This window comes from Micropterus salmoides, unplaced genomic scaffold, assembly GCF_014851395.1.
Source record: "Micropterus salmoides isolate LMB-PRFRI ecotype aquatic unplaced genomic scaffold, ASM1485139v1 Ms_hic_scaffold_2, whole genome shotgun sequence".
NCBI classification, from domain to species: Eukaryota; Metazoa; Chordata; class Actinopteri; order Centrarchiformes; family Centrarchidae; genus Micropterus; species Micropterus salmoides.
Genome location: NW_024041150.1, coordinates 14,683,205 through 14,701,949, shown reverse-complemented (window position 1 = coordinate 14,701,949; position 18,745 = coordinate 14,683,205). Strand labels below are relative to the sequence as shown.

The window sequence follows — 18,745 nt, the reverse complement described above, 5'->3', positions numbered from 1 at the left end:
GAGTGGGGAAAAAAAGCAATGGATCAGATGACAAAGTCAGGCAGCAATCCAACACCACATCAGCTAAGTGTCTTAAAGAGACTCTTTGACTGACAAACAACCTGCAATGCCACCCTTACTGTGCATTCAGACCAAATGTGAATTTAATCCTCGCAACTCTTTCCTAGCAGGGGTTCAGACACAACGTGATAACGCAAACAAACACAACTCGCGATTACTACAGCTGTATGAACCCAAAGTAAACATTTTGCTGTGATTTAATTGCAAGAAAACGGATCAAACTGATGCTGAAATAACTCCAATATGATGCTGATTTGTTAAACATATGAATTCATGCTTTGTCAGGTGTGTCAATGAGACAGCAGAACAACTTCTAAACTGTTTGTTTTCTGAATGGAGTTTGGATCGATCGGGGCAATGCTATGCTAACTTGTTCACAGTGAAGTACAACCATAGCTGGAATAAAGTTACAGACACATATTTTCTGAACTCATCCGGTAGTTCAACTTTCTCGCTTTCTTTTCTCCAAGTAATGTCCAGTTTTTTTATATAAATATGAAGTAGTAGTCCAACAGAGCTCAGGGTGCCAACCGACGCTAACAACAACAGTGGAACCGCTTCACTTTTGGTCTGAAAGCACCATTAGACTCATGGGCTCTCTTTAATGGTGCATAGAAGAAAAAATTGTATTTTAATTCAAGTTAGTAGCATGATCAAATGTGTACAACCACTGAATCATATGGAGCTGTATATATGCACAGCACAGGATAGAGTTCACTTCATAAACACAAAAGTTACAAGAGCAAGGTCTGTTCCTTTGTCTGTGTATTTCCTCTCTTTATATCACACAAGCTTGCTCAACATGAATAATGAAAGTCAAGCTGACAGAACGCACAACTCATTTCTTTGTGTTGATGTATTTGTGTTACAGTAATCTGCCTGCCAAGCCAGCTGAGGAGGCACAGAAACACAGACAGCAGTATGAGGAGATGGTGGCCCAGGCCAAGAAGAGAGGTGAGCTCATTTGACTAAAGTAATCAAGGCTTCTCTTACCATCTTCTTCCAGAGCTTTAAGCCCCACAAAGTGAGGTCATCACAGGAGCACTGGAGTCCACCAGAGCTGCAAACGAAGCATCACTAACCTGACTAGAGAAATCCTTGGAATCTGTAAAGCTGGATAACAATGTTGTTTCATCCCTCATTCATTAACTAACACATGCAGTTTATTTTTCCTCCACCTTTCTCTACTACATGGTTCAACAAACTCTACCTCTGCCTGGTTGTATTTTGTATCTAACCACCTCTATTCACACTCCTGTCTGTAGAGTTGAAGGATGCCCAGAAGAGAAGGAAGCAGCTGGAGGATCGGTGTAAGCTTGAGGAGAGCATTGGAACAGCCGCCCAGACCTGGAACCAGGAGATCTTGCCTAATTGGAGTACAGTGTGAGTACAAACGAAGACTGAGCTCAGAATGATAAAAACACTGATATTCCAAGTAGTCTTCTTTGGAAACGTAACCTTTATTAGGGAGTTTCTTGGGCTATCAATGAAGAGATTCTGCTTTAGTGACGATTTTATACATTGCATTCAGGGACTTTACTCCTCTCCTACTGCAAGAATAAAGGTCAATTGTAGCCTTTCTAACTCCCTAACACTGTGCAGGCAGGTCTGCCCTGTCAGCCCCAATCTCTTCAGTTCACTCATCGAACATCTGGCCCAAGCAGTACGCAAGAAGACAGAATTAAAGGCTAAATCCATAGGAGTGGAGTGTAACCTATGTTTGTGTGCAAATAATGTGCTGGTCAGTAAGTCAGGCATGCCTCTACTAATGAAGATGCTGGAAACGTATGGGGTATTCAGCGTATGTCCTTAACATGCACAAAACACAGGATATGGCATTTTATGACACGACACAATATTACATTTCAGAGGGCTTAGTACCTAGTTATGGATTAGTGTTATTCACTAATGCAGAACCTTGGGGCTCTGATTGATAAATGATGCCTTCCTCTTATTAAACACAACTGATAAGGAGCCTCTGATGTGCTAAACCCTCCTCCAGGTGTACATCTCGACGAGTGAGAGACCTCTGGTGGCAGGGCATCCCCCCCAGTGTCAGAGGCAAGGTGTGGAGCCTGGCTGTGGGCAACGAGCTCAACATCACGCATGGTACATGTGCATCTGAGTGTGTGTTATTTATGTTGAGAAGAAAAGACTACGACTACTTCCTGTCCTTCCTCCTCCTTCTTCGTACGTATTCATCATAATGACGAAACGTGCTCTGTAGAGTAGGTAATAAAACATATCGGTTCATTATTTAAGGACTTTATTATACACAGCTGAAAACATAGTTATGGATATTATATTGCATTTCTGTCAATAGATCCTAAATATTACACACTTGACCTTTAATATAACACAGTTGTAACCTGTGACGGTCATGTCCTGCTTTGTTAATTGACTGGTTTTTGTTCCTCTCTTAAAATCACACCTTAATGACCTTTTACTTTTTTGTTGGTTTATTCAACACGATAGAACAGGCTACACACACACACACACACACACACACACACACACACACACACAGATGCATGTAGCAATTTGTCTAATTGTATTTGTAAGAAGTGTCAGTGAGTTAAGATAATAGAATCCATTAAGAAGGAGCATGGTCCAATGATTTCCTTAGTACAAGAGGCAGCATTTCAGTGAGCTCTCAAGTCTGGATGGAGATTATACACACACACACGCACACACACACACAGCAAATTCATTCTCTACTTACTAAGGGAGCACCAACTTCAAATCACTCAGAGAAAGCTTCTCAGTACCCTCGGGGCTACTTGCAGATAAGCATTCGCTCGCTGACTGCTGAGCTGGCCCACTCTGCTTTCTGTGACTCAGCCTTTTAAGTGGAGCACAGTGCCATGTATTATCACTCTGCACACACACACACCTCATACAAAGCTCGGTCCAATACAAAGTCGTTTGACTTCTCATAGATGGCTCACCGACACTGTCTCCCTTTAAGTAAAGTTGTGTTATTAAGGCTGCTAATGCTACTCCTACTGCTAGTACTGCCAACTACCACTACTTCTAATGGTAATGGAAAGATTCTATTATGCTATTAATGTACAATAATACATTAAAAATTAAATACTAACGCTAGGTCGAGGCAGTTCTACGTGAGGTGAAAGGGACAGGTGCATGCTGGTCCGGTGATAGCGGTGTGTGCATCATTGTGTACAGTAACAGGAACTAATAGCTAATTTAGCACTTTCAATACTTTGAATGGTGCTATTTTCCCACACTGTGAACAAATAAAGCATAAGATATCCGGATTCAAGAGTCACACATTGCAGTTCTCAGCTCCTTGCGAGCCGGTCCAGCATGGCCTGTATTTGCCATCTTCTGCAGTTAATATTAATCTGCTGCTGTGCAAGCTCAGGGTCAGTAGTGCAGAGCTCCATGTCAGGTCTCAGAAACCTAATTATTTTGATTCAGCATCTCATCACTAGAGGGCAGCCCCAGGTCAAAGCACAGCCCGGGAGCTTCAGTGAACTGCAACAAAATAAATGTCTTCTGACAATGGAGGAAGAACTTTTTCCTGCAGAGTAAAGTGAAGAGCTGAATGCTTTTATCACCTGAATTGGTTTCTGTCCAGTCATCTTGTTTTCTACGCACTTTCTTGTAGCCTCTGCCCTACTCACTTACTCTCAAATTGACTGTACTGTGGTGCTGTTGCGTGTCCCTGCAGAGCTGTATAACATCTGTCTGGCCCGGGCAAAAGAGAAGTGGAGGACAACACCAGCACCTTCCTCAGAGACTGACACTGCAGGTAGAGACAGAATAGAACAATTTTTTTGTCGGTCTCCTACAGTGTTGGCCATAGTAATTCATCAGTGTGACTGAACTCATCTTGGCTAAACAAAAAAAATGTTCAATTTAAATTTACTGCGTCATCGGATTAGAGAAATTATGGGGCAGGTTTCAACTTTTTCTTCTCTGTGTGTTTATTGATGTGTTGCCATGTCTTCCAGATGCTGGTTCATCAGATCGGGAATCAAGCCTGGAGCTGATCAAGCTGGACATCTCAAGAACCTTCCCCCACCTGTGTATCTTCCAGCAGGTCAGTGAGAGAAGCTCAGCTACCTCATACAATACTAATGTTTTGTGCTATACAAAAAATGTGTCTTCATTATGAAAATAGTTGCTTTCACGCTGAATGATTTTCCGGGAGTACTGCGCCAATATGCCGAGGTACGGAGCCGGTAAGGGGGAGTCAGATTTGATCAACATTGGTAGTAACAGAGCCGGAACGTTGTCTGTGTGAAAAAGGACATACCTGGAATGCCGTAACAGGTGTGACATTTTGATGACGTACTGTATGTGCGACCCTGATCACACAAACACGCTGCTGGTACGAGGCTACCACTGGATGCATCTGCATGCTGCGTATGATGCACAGCAACTTCACTTGGGTGTGAAGCCATAAATGTGCCAGGAGAATTAATGAAGTTCTCGACACAATTATAGAGACACAGTCAGGCTTTGAGGAACAGCCACATCTCTAATATTAGACTTGTTAAATAATCCTAACTACTCTGACTCGATATGTGAAGCGTCTTTTCTTCCTAGAGTTTTGTAAGGCCTTTAATACAATAGAACACCAATTGATCTTTCTTTCATATGAAAATTATGAAAAATTATTGCAAAGCAATTAAAACTCTTAATGGAAAACAGTTCTATCAAATTGAAAAGTGGAACTTTCCATAGATTTAATTTGAAACGGGGAATTCATGTTTTTACTTTGTACACAAGTTCTCAGAACCCATGTCGTCGATACCTGTGCTATTCAAGGAATTTCCATTGCGGGCAGGGATGCAATCATCAGTCAACTTGCTGACGAAACCACAATCTTCAAAACAAAACTGCAAGCCATCCATGTAATTAACAACTTCTCACAGGCTTCTGGGCTTTAATAAATATAAATAAGTGTGAACCGTTACCTTTAAAAGACTGTAATGTACGCTCACTACGTCCAAGGAAGATCAGAAAGCAAGATGTTCATTAAATATTTGTCCAATCATTAAAAAATATTAAATCAGTGTTTGCAAAGGGATTTATCTCTGAAAGTGTGTTACTTACCAACGCTGAGGAGATATCTCAGCTCACAAACACTGCTCTCTCTTTACACCTGGACAGTAAAATCTGTCTCAATCTGGAATTTTATTCCCCATCACATTTTCTTTTGTTTTGGTGGTCTGAGCTTTATTTTAAATTGTAATTACAATGTGGGCAAACTCCCTGTGCTAACTGATTTATAAACACATAATAATAGATATTTTATATAAATGTAAATGGGTTCAGAATCTGATTATACTGGTGAACCAGCTATTCAATGGAGAGGGTTTTTATCAACATACAATATTCCAGTTGCACCAAACAAATTTGCAGAAGTATTTGACGCCCTTCCACCAGGCACGACAATGCTTTTTAGAAATACAGGCAGACTAGTAGACTTTTTTGAAATATAGGCTCCACTTACTTCCCACTCCCTCCCCGGTGCAGCCGAGTCACCAGTTTGAAAAATGTGTTTCTCTCCGCATCTTTGAAATAATAATAAGAACATACATGCCTTGTTTCAGAAAAAAATTCCAAGTTATCTATTCCAACTTATATCATATTGGAACCGATATGTAAAGAAAATGAGTACTTTATAATGCAAAATTCCACGTTTATAAATATAAATTCAGCAGTAAAAACTTTGTACGCTTCCTCCATGAGGTTGTACATTACATTATATCATTTATTTATTTATTTTTTATTAAAACTGTTAGCATAATATAGACCTACCCCTGGCAATGATATTGTTATTTGTGTCTTTTGATATACTTGAATACTGTTCTGTATACCTCTGTTTGTTCCATGAACACTATATTTCTTTTTATTTAATAATAAAAAAATGATAAAGATAAAATTTACATTTATTCATTTAGCTGACGCTTTTATCCAAAGCGATTTACAAATGCTAAGTAAGTCAGAGGTCGCACGCCTCTGGAACTAGGGGTTAAGTGTCTTGCTCAGGGACACATTGGTGGATGTGTCATAGTGGGGAATTGAACCTGGGTCTCTCACACCAAAGGCATGTGTCTTATCCACTTTACCATCTCCACCCACCCCTAAAACAAGAAAAAAGACTGGAATAAATGTGCACGGCTAACAAAGCGACTTGCTACAATGTTCACCCACCATTGTTGTAATGAAAGCAAGGTGACGTATATCTTGAATGTCACATGAGACACCAACACTGTTGTGTTACATGTTATAGTCCTTTTCTGTCTATAGTCAAGCCTCTGGTCAGACACGGTTGGGGGATTATGCTGCAAACTTTGGTTCAGTATGAATGAGCGAATGCGTCTCATTGGCAGATCTCTTCAGTACAGTGTTGGCCTGCTAACCTTGCAAGAAACTGTGAAGCTCTGTGTGTATTAGTGTATTTTTAGCCTGTTTGATAGCCAATGACTTTATTATGTTGTTCATTCATCAGGGCGGCCCATACCATGATGTACTACACAGCATTCTGGGAGCATACACCTGTTACCGGCCAGATGTTGGCTACGTAAGTCTCATACACACTTACACACAAACAGCACTACATCCTGTTATTGTTTTATACCCACTTCGTCTACTGTTTTTAAGAAAACAGTCATGAAGCCTCACGTTGTTGTCTTAATTGTACACAGATCAGCACAACAATCAACACCGAGTATTGTTTTTTGGGTCTTCATGTATGTGTGATACATGCGTCTCTTTATATGGTGTTAATATTAAATTGCAGATCAGTAAATAGGCTGTAGTGACCTTTAGTAATAGTAAGTCAGCTTTGAGCTTTTATACAGTAGTAGTACTACTTGCGTATTATGAAGGGTAAAAATGACACAACGCAGACCTGGCTCTACCACGTAACGCCTACATAATCTGTTATTACCATTAAATAACTTGAGTTTCATTGTGGTCGAGATGACTGATAGCTTCTGGTATTTGATTTCCACACTGTGTGTGGTGTCTAGTTAAGAGGGTGGGTAGAGAGTATTGAGGCTTCTCTGATTTTAGGAGAATAAGATATGCGGCCTTTGTATGATGCCGGAGATAAATAACTGCCATTCAAGCCGGTGTGCGCGGACCATCTTTACTCGTGGCTCTCTCCTGGGTGTGTAATTGCGGGAACAGCTCGTGTCTTCGAAGTGGGAAATCATCTTAGAAAACTATATTTATTATCAGGTAAACCAAGGTTTTATGTAACGCACAAATAAAATCACACAAAAAGACCAAATCATCGCAAATTAACTCAGCGCTGACAGTGTGCAGGAATTCTACTACTTCTAAGTTCATATAATAACTGCTAGTAGAACGCAGTGTCTGTGTTATGATGGAGAAGGAAAAGCAGGCAACATAACCGGGCTCAGCAGCCTCAGTGGACATAACGTTCACTAATAGCAGAGGGGAACAGACCGAGGAGGACGGTGATGGAGGAAGCTAAGAAGAAAATGCGCGACTTGCTGATGCACTTGAAACGGTAGAGGCGCCAAATCCCACCAGATCTTACATAATGTCGCTTTAAAACACTCTGAAATGCTTCCAATGGACATTTAAACTGTGACAGAGACGTGAAAAGATGTTAGAGATGTGCCGGTACACCCGGGAGTGGGACCAAAACGGTGGCACAGGCCTCCCCAAAAATCTGATAGGCCACCGTCTGGTGCCCCGCTGCCAGAGCCAGAGGTGGCAGGTATTTTGCTCATGGGTACAGAATCTAGTGAAAACTGGCTGAATTTGACAGCTGAAATAATCATTATCATTATAAATAATTATAAAGACAATAAATAAATCATTATAGATCAGAATGATTTAATTTGAAGGTGTATTCATTTTGTAGAGCTTGCAACCACTAGGAATTTTGAAACTGTATTCAGTTGGTCAGAAGTCAGCTGTCTTAAACGTTTAACAACCAACCTGCTGTTATTTATGGTGTTTTCAGTGTATTTGATATTTGTTCATTTGCATAGTGAGGTCTCATTAAATCCTGTGCAGTCATGGCAACAATTGTAGTGTTCCCAGGTCTGTAGCGATAAAACAGCACTAACTAGATGCACACATCTGTGTTCAGCAGGTGAATAGAGAACGTCCGGACTTTAGCACTCTGCGCAGGTCAAGTTAACCCCCTTTTGATGATGACTGTATTAACCTGTGCTCCTACATAGAACTTCTTTATTGAGCTTCTGTTGCTCTTCAGAGGCACACTGGGCTTGTAGATTCTGTGGTTTGCTGTGCTGCTCCCCACTGCAGGCCCACGCTGTCAGTTCTTAGGTAGAAATGACTGTGACTTCCTGCACTGACCCCAACCCTTGAACTGCTACACGCACAAAATATATGCATTTACCTCAGTGTGCAGGTTTTTTTTAGTTGTGTTCTTTGCATCAGTCTGCATCAGCATTTCACCTCTCTTTGCAGCTGAAATATCCAGACTGACGCTGACCTGTTTGTGATTGTAAATTACTGTTTGAAATGAAATGAAATGGGTTGTGCAGTGCAAAATTCACTTTAAGCAGGTGGCAGTGTACACATACAAGTGTTGTAATTGTTATTTTCTGTCGTGTGTGTGTGTGTGTGTGTGTGTGTGTGTGTGTGTGTGTTTAGGTGCAGGGAATGTCGTTTATCGCAGCAGTGCTGATCCTGAACCTGGACACAGCCGATGCCTTTATAGCTTTTGCCAACCTGCTCAACAAGCCCTGTCAGATGGCCTTCTTCAGAGTCGACCACAGCCTTGTCAGTACACGAGCACACACACACGCACGTACCGCCATTACCGCTTGATTTGATAATAGATCAGACTGTTTACCTGAGCTGTTTTATATTGACTTTGGAAACAGTATATTGAAGCAGATAAGCAGTTGTGTGAACACCCCGTCTTATATTTAGGTCAGGTGAAGGAAAATGTGCACAAAATTGATTTGTCCACAGACTAGAACAACACTTATAATATATAATATGACCCTCCAGGTGGATTATTAAAAATCCAAATAGTTCAAAAATGTTATAGGGGTTTACATATTTCAAAAAGAGGCAATCATCTGCAGTCTCAGCGAATTTAAGGAGCATTAAACTGAATATTTAAATCACTGGTCCATTCCTACAGATGACTCATTAAACACAATGTGGTTTTTGTGTTTACGACCACCTTTTCCTCTCTCCACAGATGTTGACTTACTTTTCAGCATTTGAAGTGTTCTTTGAAGAAAATCTACCAAAGCTCTTTGCACATTTCAAGAAAAACAACTTGACTCCTGATATTTATTTAATCGACTGGTGAGTTTCTCCACCTGCGTGCAGGGTGCACATTGTTCTCCTTCCTGTTAGAAACGTGTTGCATGTCATTATCTCAAAACATAACACTTGGGTCACACTGAGCCCGTCGCAGCTTCAGTGTGAAACGTGTGTTTCTGACTGAACAGGATGGGCTGTCAGTGTGAGCAGGGGTCTGTGACACACACTTTCTTTTAGTCACACTACACCAAGCTTATAACATGAAGAAAGCCAAACAAGATACGGTTCTTTTTTTTTGGGCAAACAACAACCTGGTAAACAAACTTCAGGGTCTTGGCCAATCAGAAGACAGTGGGCTTAAAGAGCCAGGAGCATGTGTCAGGCAGGCTGAAATGAGGGGCCTGAAGGGCCTTTGTAAGATAGGAACATGAATCATCTAAAGCTACCAGAAAGGAGTCACAGAACTACAATGTAGAGCTGGAAATGCAGTATAAAAGGTCCCCTTTAAATATTGTGAATTATGATGAATGTTTTTTATTTAAAGTGAGACTACAAAACATTAGCCATGTCATACTTCTCTAACACTGACATCTGAACTACTTTGCAGTATTGAGATTACAGCTCTAAAATGTCTGGGTAAAAAACATCAACTTTTTCCCATATTTAATTTTTAAGCAACAACATATACTACTGCTGCTAAGAATAATAATACTAAAAAATGCTATAAAATCAATTCAAGACTTAAACAAAAGTACAGACATGATACCAGCTACGTGTAATTATTGTAGTACTCTACCGTTTCCTGTTCTGCAAAGTTACGTGACGAGTGAAAGTAGCTGATGTTAGCTAGTTAATTAGCCATGTTGGTAGGAAGTATTAAGTATTAATTTCACCAGTGCTGAACACGCTAACTCTTGCCTCATGATAACAAACCCCAAGTTTATGTGTCACTTTTTTTTCTTCTTTTTTTTAAAGCTGTGTGTGACTACGGACGAAACCAACATTTAAATGTTTTTTAATGTTTTAGTGTATATGGTTCCAAATGTATCTCAAAAATCCACCTTGTCCCTCCAGGATCTTCACCCTGTACAGTAAGTCGCTGCCGTTGGACCTGGCGTGTCGGGTGTGGGATGTGTTCTGCAGAGACGGCGAGGAGTTCTTGTTCCGCACGGCAATGGGCCTGCTGCGTCTCTACCAGGACATCCTGACCAGCATGGACTTCATCCACATGGCCCAGTTCCTCACCCGCCTGCCCGACCTCATCCCCGCGGACCAGCTCTTTCAGCACATCGCCGCTATTCACATGACCAGTCACAACAGGAAGTGGGCGCAGGTCGGGCATTATACGGTTTAGGGGTTTTTGTTTTGTGCGATTTATTGGTGTGTTGTTGGGTTCTTTTTTTTAACTGTACATCCCTCCGTCTCCTCAGGTCCTGCAGGCGTTACAGAAAGATCAGGAGCGAGGCAGCCCGGTGCTGAAGCGCTGAGCCTAAGATCAGAGGAAAGTCATCCCACACTAAGAGACTCCACTAGGAACATCTGGACCTTTTGAAAGACCTTTGTTCAACTTCACCGTAACATACCTGGTTGTAGCCGCTGTAATAGACCTGAGCCGTGTTACTGCTCAAACTTGAACCAGGACGGGGGTCTGTCAGAGATGAAGGAGGGTGAAAAGGAACTCTGTCACCCCTCCTCTGTTGACTGAGAAATGAAGGTGGCAGAGGCTGAAGAATGTATCACACACTCGCATACAGGCTGTCTCAGGTCTCCACTGACCAGAGGAAACCACTGACATACCAGTTACTACCCAACTGTTCCACTTAGCTTGAAATCCCCTGCTGTCAACACTCTCGCGAGCTACAATTCCTCTTTTCTTTTTCCCCCAATAACAAAAGTCAGGGTAAGTAATAGTAATGTCCTGTAATGACATCTCCGGGGTCAGATGTGTGTTGAAATGTGTTAAGTGGAACATTGTCTCTCTGTCTCTCTGTGTGTTTTTTGCACCTTTTTTTTCTCAAAACTTCAGTCATTCCTTCAATGTCCTCTTGAGTTTGATTTTGTCTTTTGACCTCGGCGTGCTTTTCATTTGCGTGTTTTCCAGCCAGTAAAGATTTATTTCCTGAACCATTCCCTGAAGTCAACTCTGAGTTGACTGAGTTGAGCCTTGAAGAGAGTTTTGTGAGTTAAAATCCACGACCAACACCTGAAGACAAACTTGGTGTCTCTGAGAGCACCGCACTGTTACATTGAATGAAATGTTTTAATCCTCTACAAAGAGGGCCGTAAGCTGCCTGTAAAATACATTTTGCAGTATGTTTATGTCGATGAAACTGGTTAATGAGGTAATGTGTTGCTTTTAGACACACACACGACATAGTGTCAGACGTGGGCTTACCGTGCCCTTAATATGTTTGAGGTACATTTCAGCTCGTTTGATTTCCTGATGTCTTGGTGTGAGTGTGATGTCGTTCAATGTTGTGTTTATTTAATATTTATCAAAAGGATGATGGGACATAAACAGAGCTTGTTCCAGTCAAATAAAGTAACTGTTAGTCGCAGCCCTTCACAGAGATGTCAACATATGCACACAAAGCGTGTTGTTGACGATCAGGTCCTGGGCACTGCACGGCCTTTGTCGAGTGGCAAACCTGTAGTTTCTGTAGCGAGTTTGTGCTTTAACTGCAGCTATCTGACCGGTTGTTCACAGTGGCATGAAAATAGATGACTAGTTTTGTTTTTAATCCCAGAGTGCTGTTAGAATTTCAGGTTTTTGTTATTTCCTGTCAAGCAGAACATACATGCATGTTGGTGGTAACACCTGGTCCTCAGGTGTTACTGTGTCATCTGTCAGGCTTTGTGGCTGCTGTTCTTTGAGGTTGTCAGAGGGTCAGAACTCGAGATGCTGCATTCACACTACGGTTAATGTGTCACTCGTGAGGGAAATTTCTTACCAGCATTGTTTTGATGCACTCACATAGGCTAGGCAGTGCTAAGTTAATACACAGCATTTCTTGATAATTAGATATGAAGTACCATCTTACTGTTGATCCCATGAAGTAAAGCAGCAGTTTGTTAAGTGTGTTTTTGCCCAAGTTCGGTTGTCAGATTTTTCTCAGCAATCTTGAAACAAAACAAACTGCTGATGGTATTTTTCAGTGTGAACGCAGCGACAGTCCCGTTAAAGGTTGTGAAGCTGCTGCATCTGATGTGTTGTGCTACTGACTTTGTGTGTGAGATGGAGTTTACTTCCCTTTTGTGCCCTGTAATATTAGTGATATTATTATTAAAATACAGAAAGCGCCTTTTTATTTGTAAATCATCATGTCTACTGGTTCACGGCTGCTAGCAGACTCACTGTCTGGGTTTCAGTGTCTGCATCAGCTCAGCACCATGCAGCAGACTTTCTGATCACTCTTCTCGATGCACTCCTCCCTCCCACAGCCCCCCCACCCCCGGTGTGGTTACACACCATTGCAATAAAGCCTTTTGCACATTGATTGGAAGCCTTTGAGTTGTGTCTTGCATCATCACTTTCTCATCACTTGCAGGTTTTAATGGGTTGTCTGTTTTCCATCCTTTATTTTTGTGTGTGTGTGTGTGTGTGTGTGTGTGTGTGTGTGTTTTACATGTTTATGTGGTTAAGTGGCATTTCCAGTATGAGATCTGTTAGTTACAAATTGATTGTAACTACCTTTTAAAGTCTGGCCTGTGGATGAATTGACCCTCCCAGCTCTGCCAACACTACCTACTTCTTGCCCTTGTATCACACTGTATGATCCACAGTGGTCGAAAACAAAATTCAATCAAACACAATTTGAATAAAAAGTGTAGTGAGCTGTTTCCTGATTATCTTTTTGATATGGAGGATATCTGTAATTTCTTTCTAGTTGTTTTTTGTTGTCTATTTTCTTTTGTTTTTTCCCTCAAGAGACCTGTGTACTGTTGAGGACTGATAGACATAGATGGAGACAGCAGAGGATTACCATGCAGCTGTATCTAATTTGAAGTGTGTTTAAACAATGGTTTTATTAAAATAAAGAGCTATACATATTCAACCATCAGCAGTTCAGTGTTCATATTTAATGGAAAATGATGGTACTGAAATGTTAAGCCCCTGACATACTCACTTTTTAACAATGCTGGAGACGTGCACAACCTATGTTCCAAAGGAGCACAGGATACGCTTGCCAGCTATCTTGCGAACGTGTAGTTAAAAGCAACCCTGAACGTACTTTATCAAGTAAAACTTGAATGCCACATACGGCCAACTCTCGGTAGCGTGTAGGGTAGGAGCATGTTTCTGCCAAGTCACGTCTGGAAAAATGAACACACTAAGTAAAATTTATTTAATATAGCACCTTTCACAGAACAAGTCACAAAGTGCTTTACAAAAAACAAAACAATTATAATAACAAAAGCAACAATAAAACAGTGGAGCAGGCAGTCATAAATAAGCATCAAACATTATAAAGGCATCAATCAAAATAATCAATGTAATTGTGTATGTTGAAAGGCACATAAATAATCAAAATTAAGGCATTTTGTATTTTAAAGAGAACATGACTATTCACAGGTAAAAGTTTACAGGGAGACAAAGGCCTGTTTAAAAAAATTCCTCCCGCTGATTTTTGAATGCTTCGACTGAGACCTCAGAGTGTAGGTCTGACGGAAGAGTATTCCACAGCGTTGGTGCAACCACTTGGAAAGCACGGTCACCTCTAGTTTTTAGATGTGTACGCGGTATAACTAGTAGGCCTGGGTCTGAAGATCTTAAAGGCCTAGTGGTAATATACGGGTGCAGCATGTCTGATCTGTAAATCCAAACAATTTTCACCAGTTAGTCGTTAACTGTTAGCTGTTTTGTGCTGGGCAAATCATTTACAGTGAGTTGTAAACCTTTAATTTTATAATAAATTAAGAGAAATATTGTAGCTGTTGGTTTTGCTGTATTTTACCGTCATGCTTTGAGTTAGTTAGTCTCGGTACTAACCACAAGTGTATTTCCTGCAATCTACCACTCACCCTTTGTAAAAACCAAGTGGAAAGTTTCTGTCATAGGCAGCTTCGGTCCCCTTGACACCACAACCGCCCTCCCCTTTCCGCAAAGTTGCACCTTTTTTTCTTTTAACCTTTTTGATCTTAATAAACGTGACACCACACCACCTTTTGTTTAGGAGCCCTTTATTGCAGGCAAAGAGCAGTTGTGCCCATCTCCATCATCGCATCCAGAAGAATATCGAGTCATCATGAGGACCAGTCACATCCTTCTCCTCTGCATCCTGGGAGCTGCGTTGCTGGACTCCGTGATCTGCAGCAGTAAGATGACCATAACCTTAATAAGTTTAACATATTCTGTGTTAGAGGTGTTCTCAGGACATCATGATAATACATTTATGGCCTTTTTCTTAGATGGAATTGGTCCTGATGACTGCTGCTTCAAATTCTACCCAAGAAGATTGAACAAAAACCTCATCACTTCATATTACATGACTGATTACCGGTGCCCAAAAACTGGAACCATGTAAGTGCTGAAAGTTTATTTTAATACAGGGACCTTACATAAGTGTATTATTCAGTGTGACTATTTGTAAATCAATTACATTTCATGGACATTTAAAAAAACAAACAAAAAAAATAGGTTCATGTTTAACACATCCTGCACACTCTATTAATTTTCACATTAGATATGAGGTACATTGCATAAATTACTTTATTTATTACGTTTTCCATATCTGATGATACAGTTAATCCTAATTTTGTCTCAATTTCTAATTTTTACTTTGTTGTTCTTTCAAAAAAATTTAACAATTAAAAACACTGTTGACCAACATACTGACATGAACACTTTCACCTTCTTTCTTTCAGTCTGGTTACCCAAAAGTCTCGTCATATCTGTGTGGATCCAAATCTCTCCTGGGTTGAGGACATCATGAAAATGGTGGATGAACGCTCCTTGTAAAGCAGCTGCCTGCTCATCCTTACTTCAAGTTACTGTGGTTTTTGTTGCTTTATCAAATCACATACTATGAAAGGCTTGTAACAATATGGTCATGATATTGGTATTAATGTGCAAATCTGCTTTCTATTTTCCTTTGTTTTTGTAATATCTTTTGGTTGCTTTGTATTACCCACAATATCATACAGTAAAAAACCTCATACAAACACAGTCAACAGTGTGAAAACGTTGCCATGTCTCTTCAATTCCTTGTAAGCTAGAAAACATGCTGTTGAGTCTACGGTTTGTGCAAGCCTTAATCGGCTTAGACTTGGTCTAAAATAACAAAAGAATTTTGACCCAAGAAAAAGATGCTAAAAAGCTGATAACACAACCTTATGAGCTGTAATGATGTAAAGACATTTTCTGAAATACGTTTCCTGTCATTTGATTTATATTAAATTATAGGGAAAAATAGGGCATTTCCTTGAAAGGAGAGCTTAAACACAATTTAAAGTATTACCTGCTGAGCACTGACTGAAAGACACTTTATGTCAAAGGGGATATATGTCGCTTTTCAACGAAGTCACTAAATAAATCAAATTTTTACTGCCTTGTTGTCAATGGGCTCTAACCTCACTTAGAAATAAAGCACACACCTGTTTTCTCTGTTGCCTGTCTCCACTATTCTGCTTTTAATGTGCGGACAGGGGGGCGGGATGTAGCTACATGTGCGCTCCTGAGTCTTTCTCCGACTACAGCTACAACACCGCAGCTAACGAAATGCAGTCCACCAACACCACAAAACAACCGGCTCCCAGCACAACACACTCCAACATTTACTCCACGTAAAGATACAAACAACAATTAAGGTTAATGTGCTGAAGTCCATCAGACCAAACGACATTCAGATGACGTGAAGTGAAAACGGTCAGTAACAGAAAAGCTGGAGTCACAGAGAGTCACGTTAGCTCGCCGCCTAACACCAAGCAGTTGCTAACATTATCCAGTGCAAATTTGTATCGCTTTCCGCATCACCAGCTAACACGAGCCGTATTACTATCCTGTGTACCACCAGTATTTTTATATACAGTCTATGGTATTATGTCAAAGTGTTGATATTAGCCTGCAAGAAAGAATGTGATGTAAGGCAGGGCAGCGGACCTGCAGCTTGTTTGCTTCAAAATGTTTAATTTAGATATATTGTTATTTTACTGATACAGCAACACAGAAGAAAACCCATCCACTAACAACACTGTAACGTTACTTACTGCAATCTAAGTGTTATAAAGTATAGCAACAATCTCATTTAAAATATTTAGACTAGCTCACTGACCGTTTTCATCCATTACTGTGCTCACATTGCTGAGCCTCCAGTGGAAGATACACAAAGAGCAATGTTAGTTTGCTGATGTAGCATGTCGAATAAATGTACTAAATTTAACGTTATCATGTAGAGATGCTCACAAGTCTTTGAGCTAGAGTCCAAGTCAAGTCTCGTGGTTATAATGAATGTTGTATCACCTGCTGCGTTCAATCCAGGCTGCTTATAACACTGCATAGCTAGAAGGAATTCTGTAACTGTAACATGTTTTTCACTTACAGAACCATGTAATGTGCACTGCGACATGACAGATTATTAACTACTGTAAGTCAACACATCCCCCAGACTCCCAGTGTAACATTATAACTAAATAAAACAATAATGTTACATAATCAACAATAAGCCTGTAGCCTTTTTGCAGCCAACATTAACGTGATAACAGCCAGCAGTGCTTCCGCTTCCGGCCCATGGGACCTTACTTTGGAAAAAAACATGTACGGTCAACTTATTTTTTGATCCTGTTTGAACTGTGCCCTGAATTACACAAAAGATGTTTGTCAATTTAAAAGATAATGTTGTCCGTCAACAAAGTTGCAGTCAGTAACAATACTGCTGAAAAACATGGAAGCTGAAATGTAAAATTGGCAGAACTAGAAGCTAACTGCACTACCTAAAGAAGCTGAGAGCTAAAATGCATTGTTAGAAAGCACTTTTAGTGCCACCCTCAACTGGAATGCCGAGTTGTCTTCGTTCAGCCCGGAGTTTGCCACTTGCCCCCAGTCCCCCCTTCACATGCCCAAACATCTGTCCATAGTATATCTCCACTAGTCAGAGCCAAGTGTCATTATTATTACCATATATCATATGTGTTGGTAGTTATTGTGGTAAAATACAGATGAAACTGGAAGAAGAAACACCTCCGTAGGCAAAAGGAAGAAGGTTGACCCTTTCACAATCCACATACGGAGAGATGAAGAGGAATGTGAAAGAAACACACACAAACAAGGACAAACATGAGTTTAAAAGCACCACACAGTGTGAAAACTAATTTCCTATTGTTAACCGACATCAAGACAGGTCCAGGTCTATTTGTTGTACGAACAGACCTGATAAATCACTTTCCAGATAAATGTAATTTTAACAGTTAAGGGTAGACAATTTTTTGATGTAATCAACAATACACGTGTGTTCTATTAAAACCAGGTGCGATTTTGTGGAATGTGGAATGACTGCTATATAATTTTATTTAGAATGGAAGATGCAACATTGTCCATCTTCACTTGTAACTGCAAACATATTATGTCCTTTATGATAGTTAAAATATATATAAAATTTAATTGTTATTACAATCAATCTGCAATTGGATTTTTTTATTAGACCTAGTATTTCAAATGCACTGTAGGCTACAGCCAAATACACAGTCAGATTCCACCGCTTAATCATCCATTAAGGAAATGTAAGTATTATTGTATTAACTTTGTGACACTTTCCCCCTCTGACTCAAGCTCTTTATAAAGATAGATTTGCATAGTATGTATGTGCATGTATACATGCATTAATATCTCTACGTCCACTGGATAAAAATGAATTTTATCTGCCACTACCAACCTGCGTTTGCCTGGTGCTAATTTCAGACCCTGCCTTACCTGCCCATGATGTACTTGTATAGCAGCTTTCTAGTCTTTTCGACCACTCAAAGCGCTTTTACACTACAGCTGCATTCACCAGTCACACACATTCATACACTGAGCCTAAGTGCTCAAACGGAAACTAACATCCACACTCACTCATACGGGGTTCAGTATCTTGCCCAAGGACACTTCGACACGCAACCAGGGGGAGCCAGGGATTGAACCGCCGACCTTCCGATTAACGGCCAACCCGCTCTACCTCCTGAGCCACAGCCTGCCCTGGATGCACTGAGCTCCTCTCCCTCTCCATCTGTATGCATTCTTATCCTATTAACACGTTACTAACTTGACATCTCTCCTCTCCCGTAGTTTTGTGCTTCCTCGTCCTTCTCCTCTCTGCTTCTGTCGCTTTCTGCAGGTATTTCTGCCTCCGGAGCCGTGGAGTCTGGATCAGTAATTACCAAATGAACTGGTGCTGAATTGTAAAGTTTTTTTCCCCTTTCTAAGTGCCAGTATCAGAGCCTGTGAGGA

At 40.6% G+C, this 18,745-nt stretch overlaps 2 protein-coding genes across 4 annotated transcripts in view; both read left to right on the top strand.

The window, feature by feature from the left end:
• Positions 1–13,385, top strand: part of tbc1d14 (TBC1 domain family, member 14) — a 45,235-nt gene extending 31,850 nt beyond the window's left edge. For all 3 annotated transcript variants that reach the window (XM_038730847.1, XM_038730849.1, XM_038730850.1), the window contains 10 exons: positions 932–1,014; positions 1,326–1,443; positions 2,063–2,169; positions 3,755–3,835; positions 4,038–4,126; positions 6,548–6,619; positions 8,698–8,826; positions 9,257–9,366; positions 10,399–10,657; positions 10,755–13,385. In XM_038730847.1, the coding sequence (XP_038586775.1) occupies positions 932–1,014; positions 1,326–1,443; positions 2,063–2,169; positions 3,755–3,835; positions 4,038–4,126; positions 6,548–6,619; positions 8,698–8,826; positions 9,257–9,366; positions 10,399–10,657; positions 10,755–10,811 (1,105 nt within the window). In that variant the 3' untranslated portion in view covers positions 10,812–13,385. The remainder of the gene's footprint in view (positions 1–931; positions 1,015–1,325; positions 1,444–2,062; positions 2,170–3,754; positions 3,836–4,037; positions 4,127–6,547; positions 6,620–8,697; positions 8,827–9,256; positions 9,367–10,398; positions 10,658–10,754) is intronic.
• Positions 13,386–14,479: 1,094 nt separating this feature from the next.
• On the top strand, positions 14,480–15,932 carry LOC119911870 (C-C motif chemokine 4 homolog). Its single transcript, XM_038730851.1, has 3 exons — positions 14,480–14,640; positions 14,734–14,845; positions 15,190–15,932. The coding sequence occupies exons 1-3, from the start codon at positions 14,571–14,573 to the stop codon at positions 15,281–15,283; spliced, it is 276 nt and encodes a 91-aa protein (XP_038586779.1). The 5' UTR covers positions 14,480–14,570; the 3' UTR covers positions 15,284–15,932.
• The last annotated feature ends 2,813 nt before the right edge of the window (positions 15,933–18,745 follow it).

Coding starts and splice junctions, on each gene's coding strand:
- LOC119911870 (XM_038730851.1), top strand. CDS start 14,571: ATGAGGACCAGTCACATCCTTCTCCTCTGCATCCTGGGAGCTGCGTTG. Junction 14,641..14,733: donor GGACTCCGTGATCTGCAGCA/GTAAGATGACCA, acceptor CCTTTTTCTTAG/ATGGAATTGGTCCTGATGAC. Junction 14,846..15,189: donor TGCCCAAAAACTGGAACCAT/GTAAGTGCTGAA, acceptor TCTTTCTTTCAG/TCTGGTTACCCAAAAGTCTC.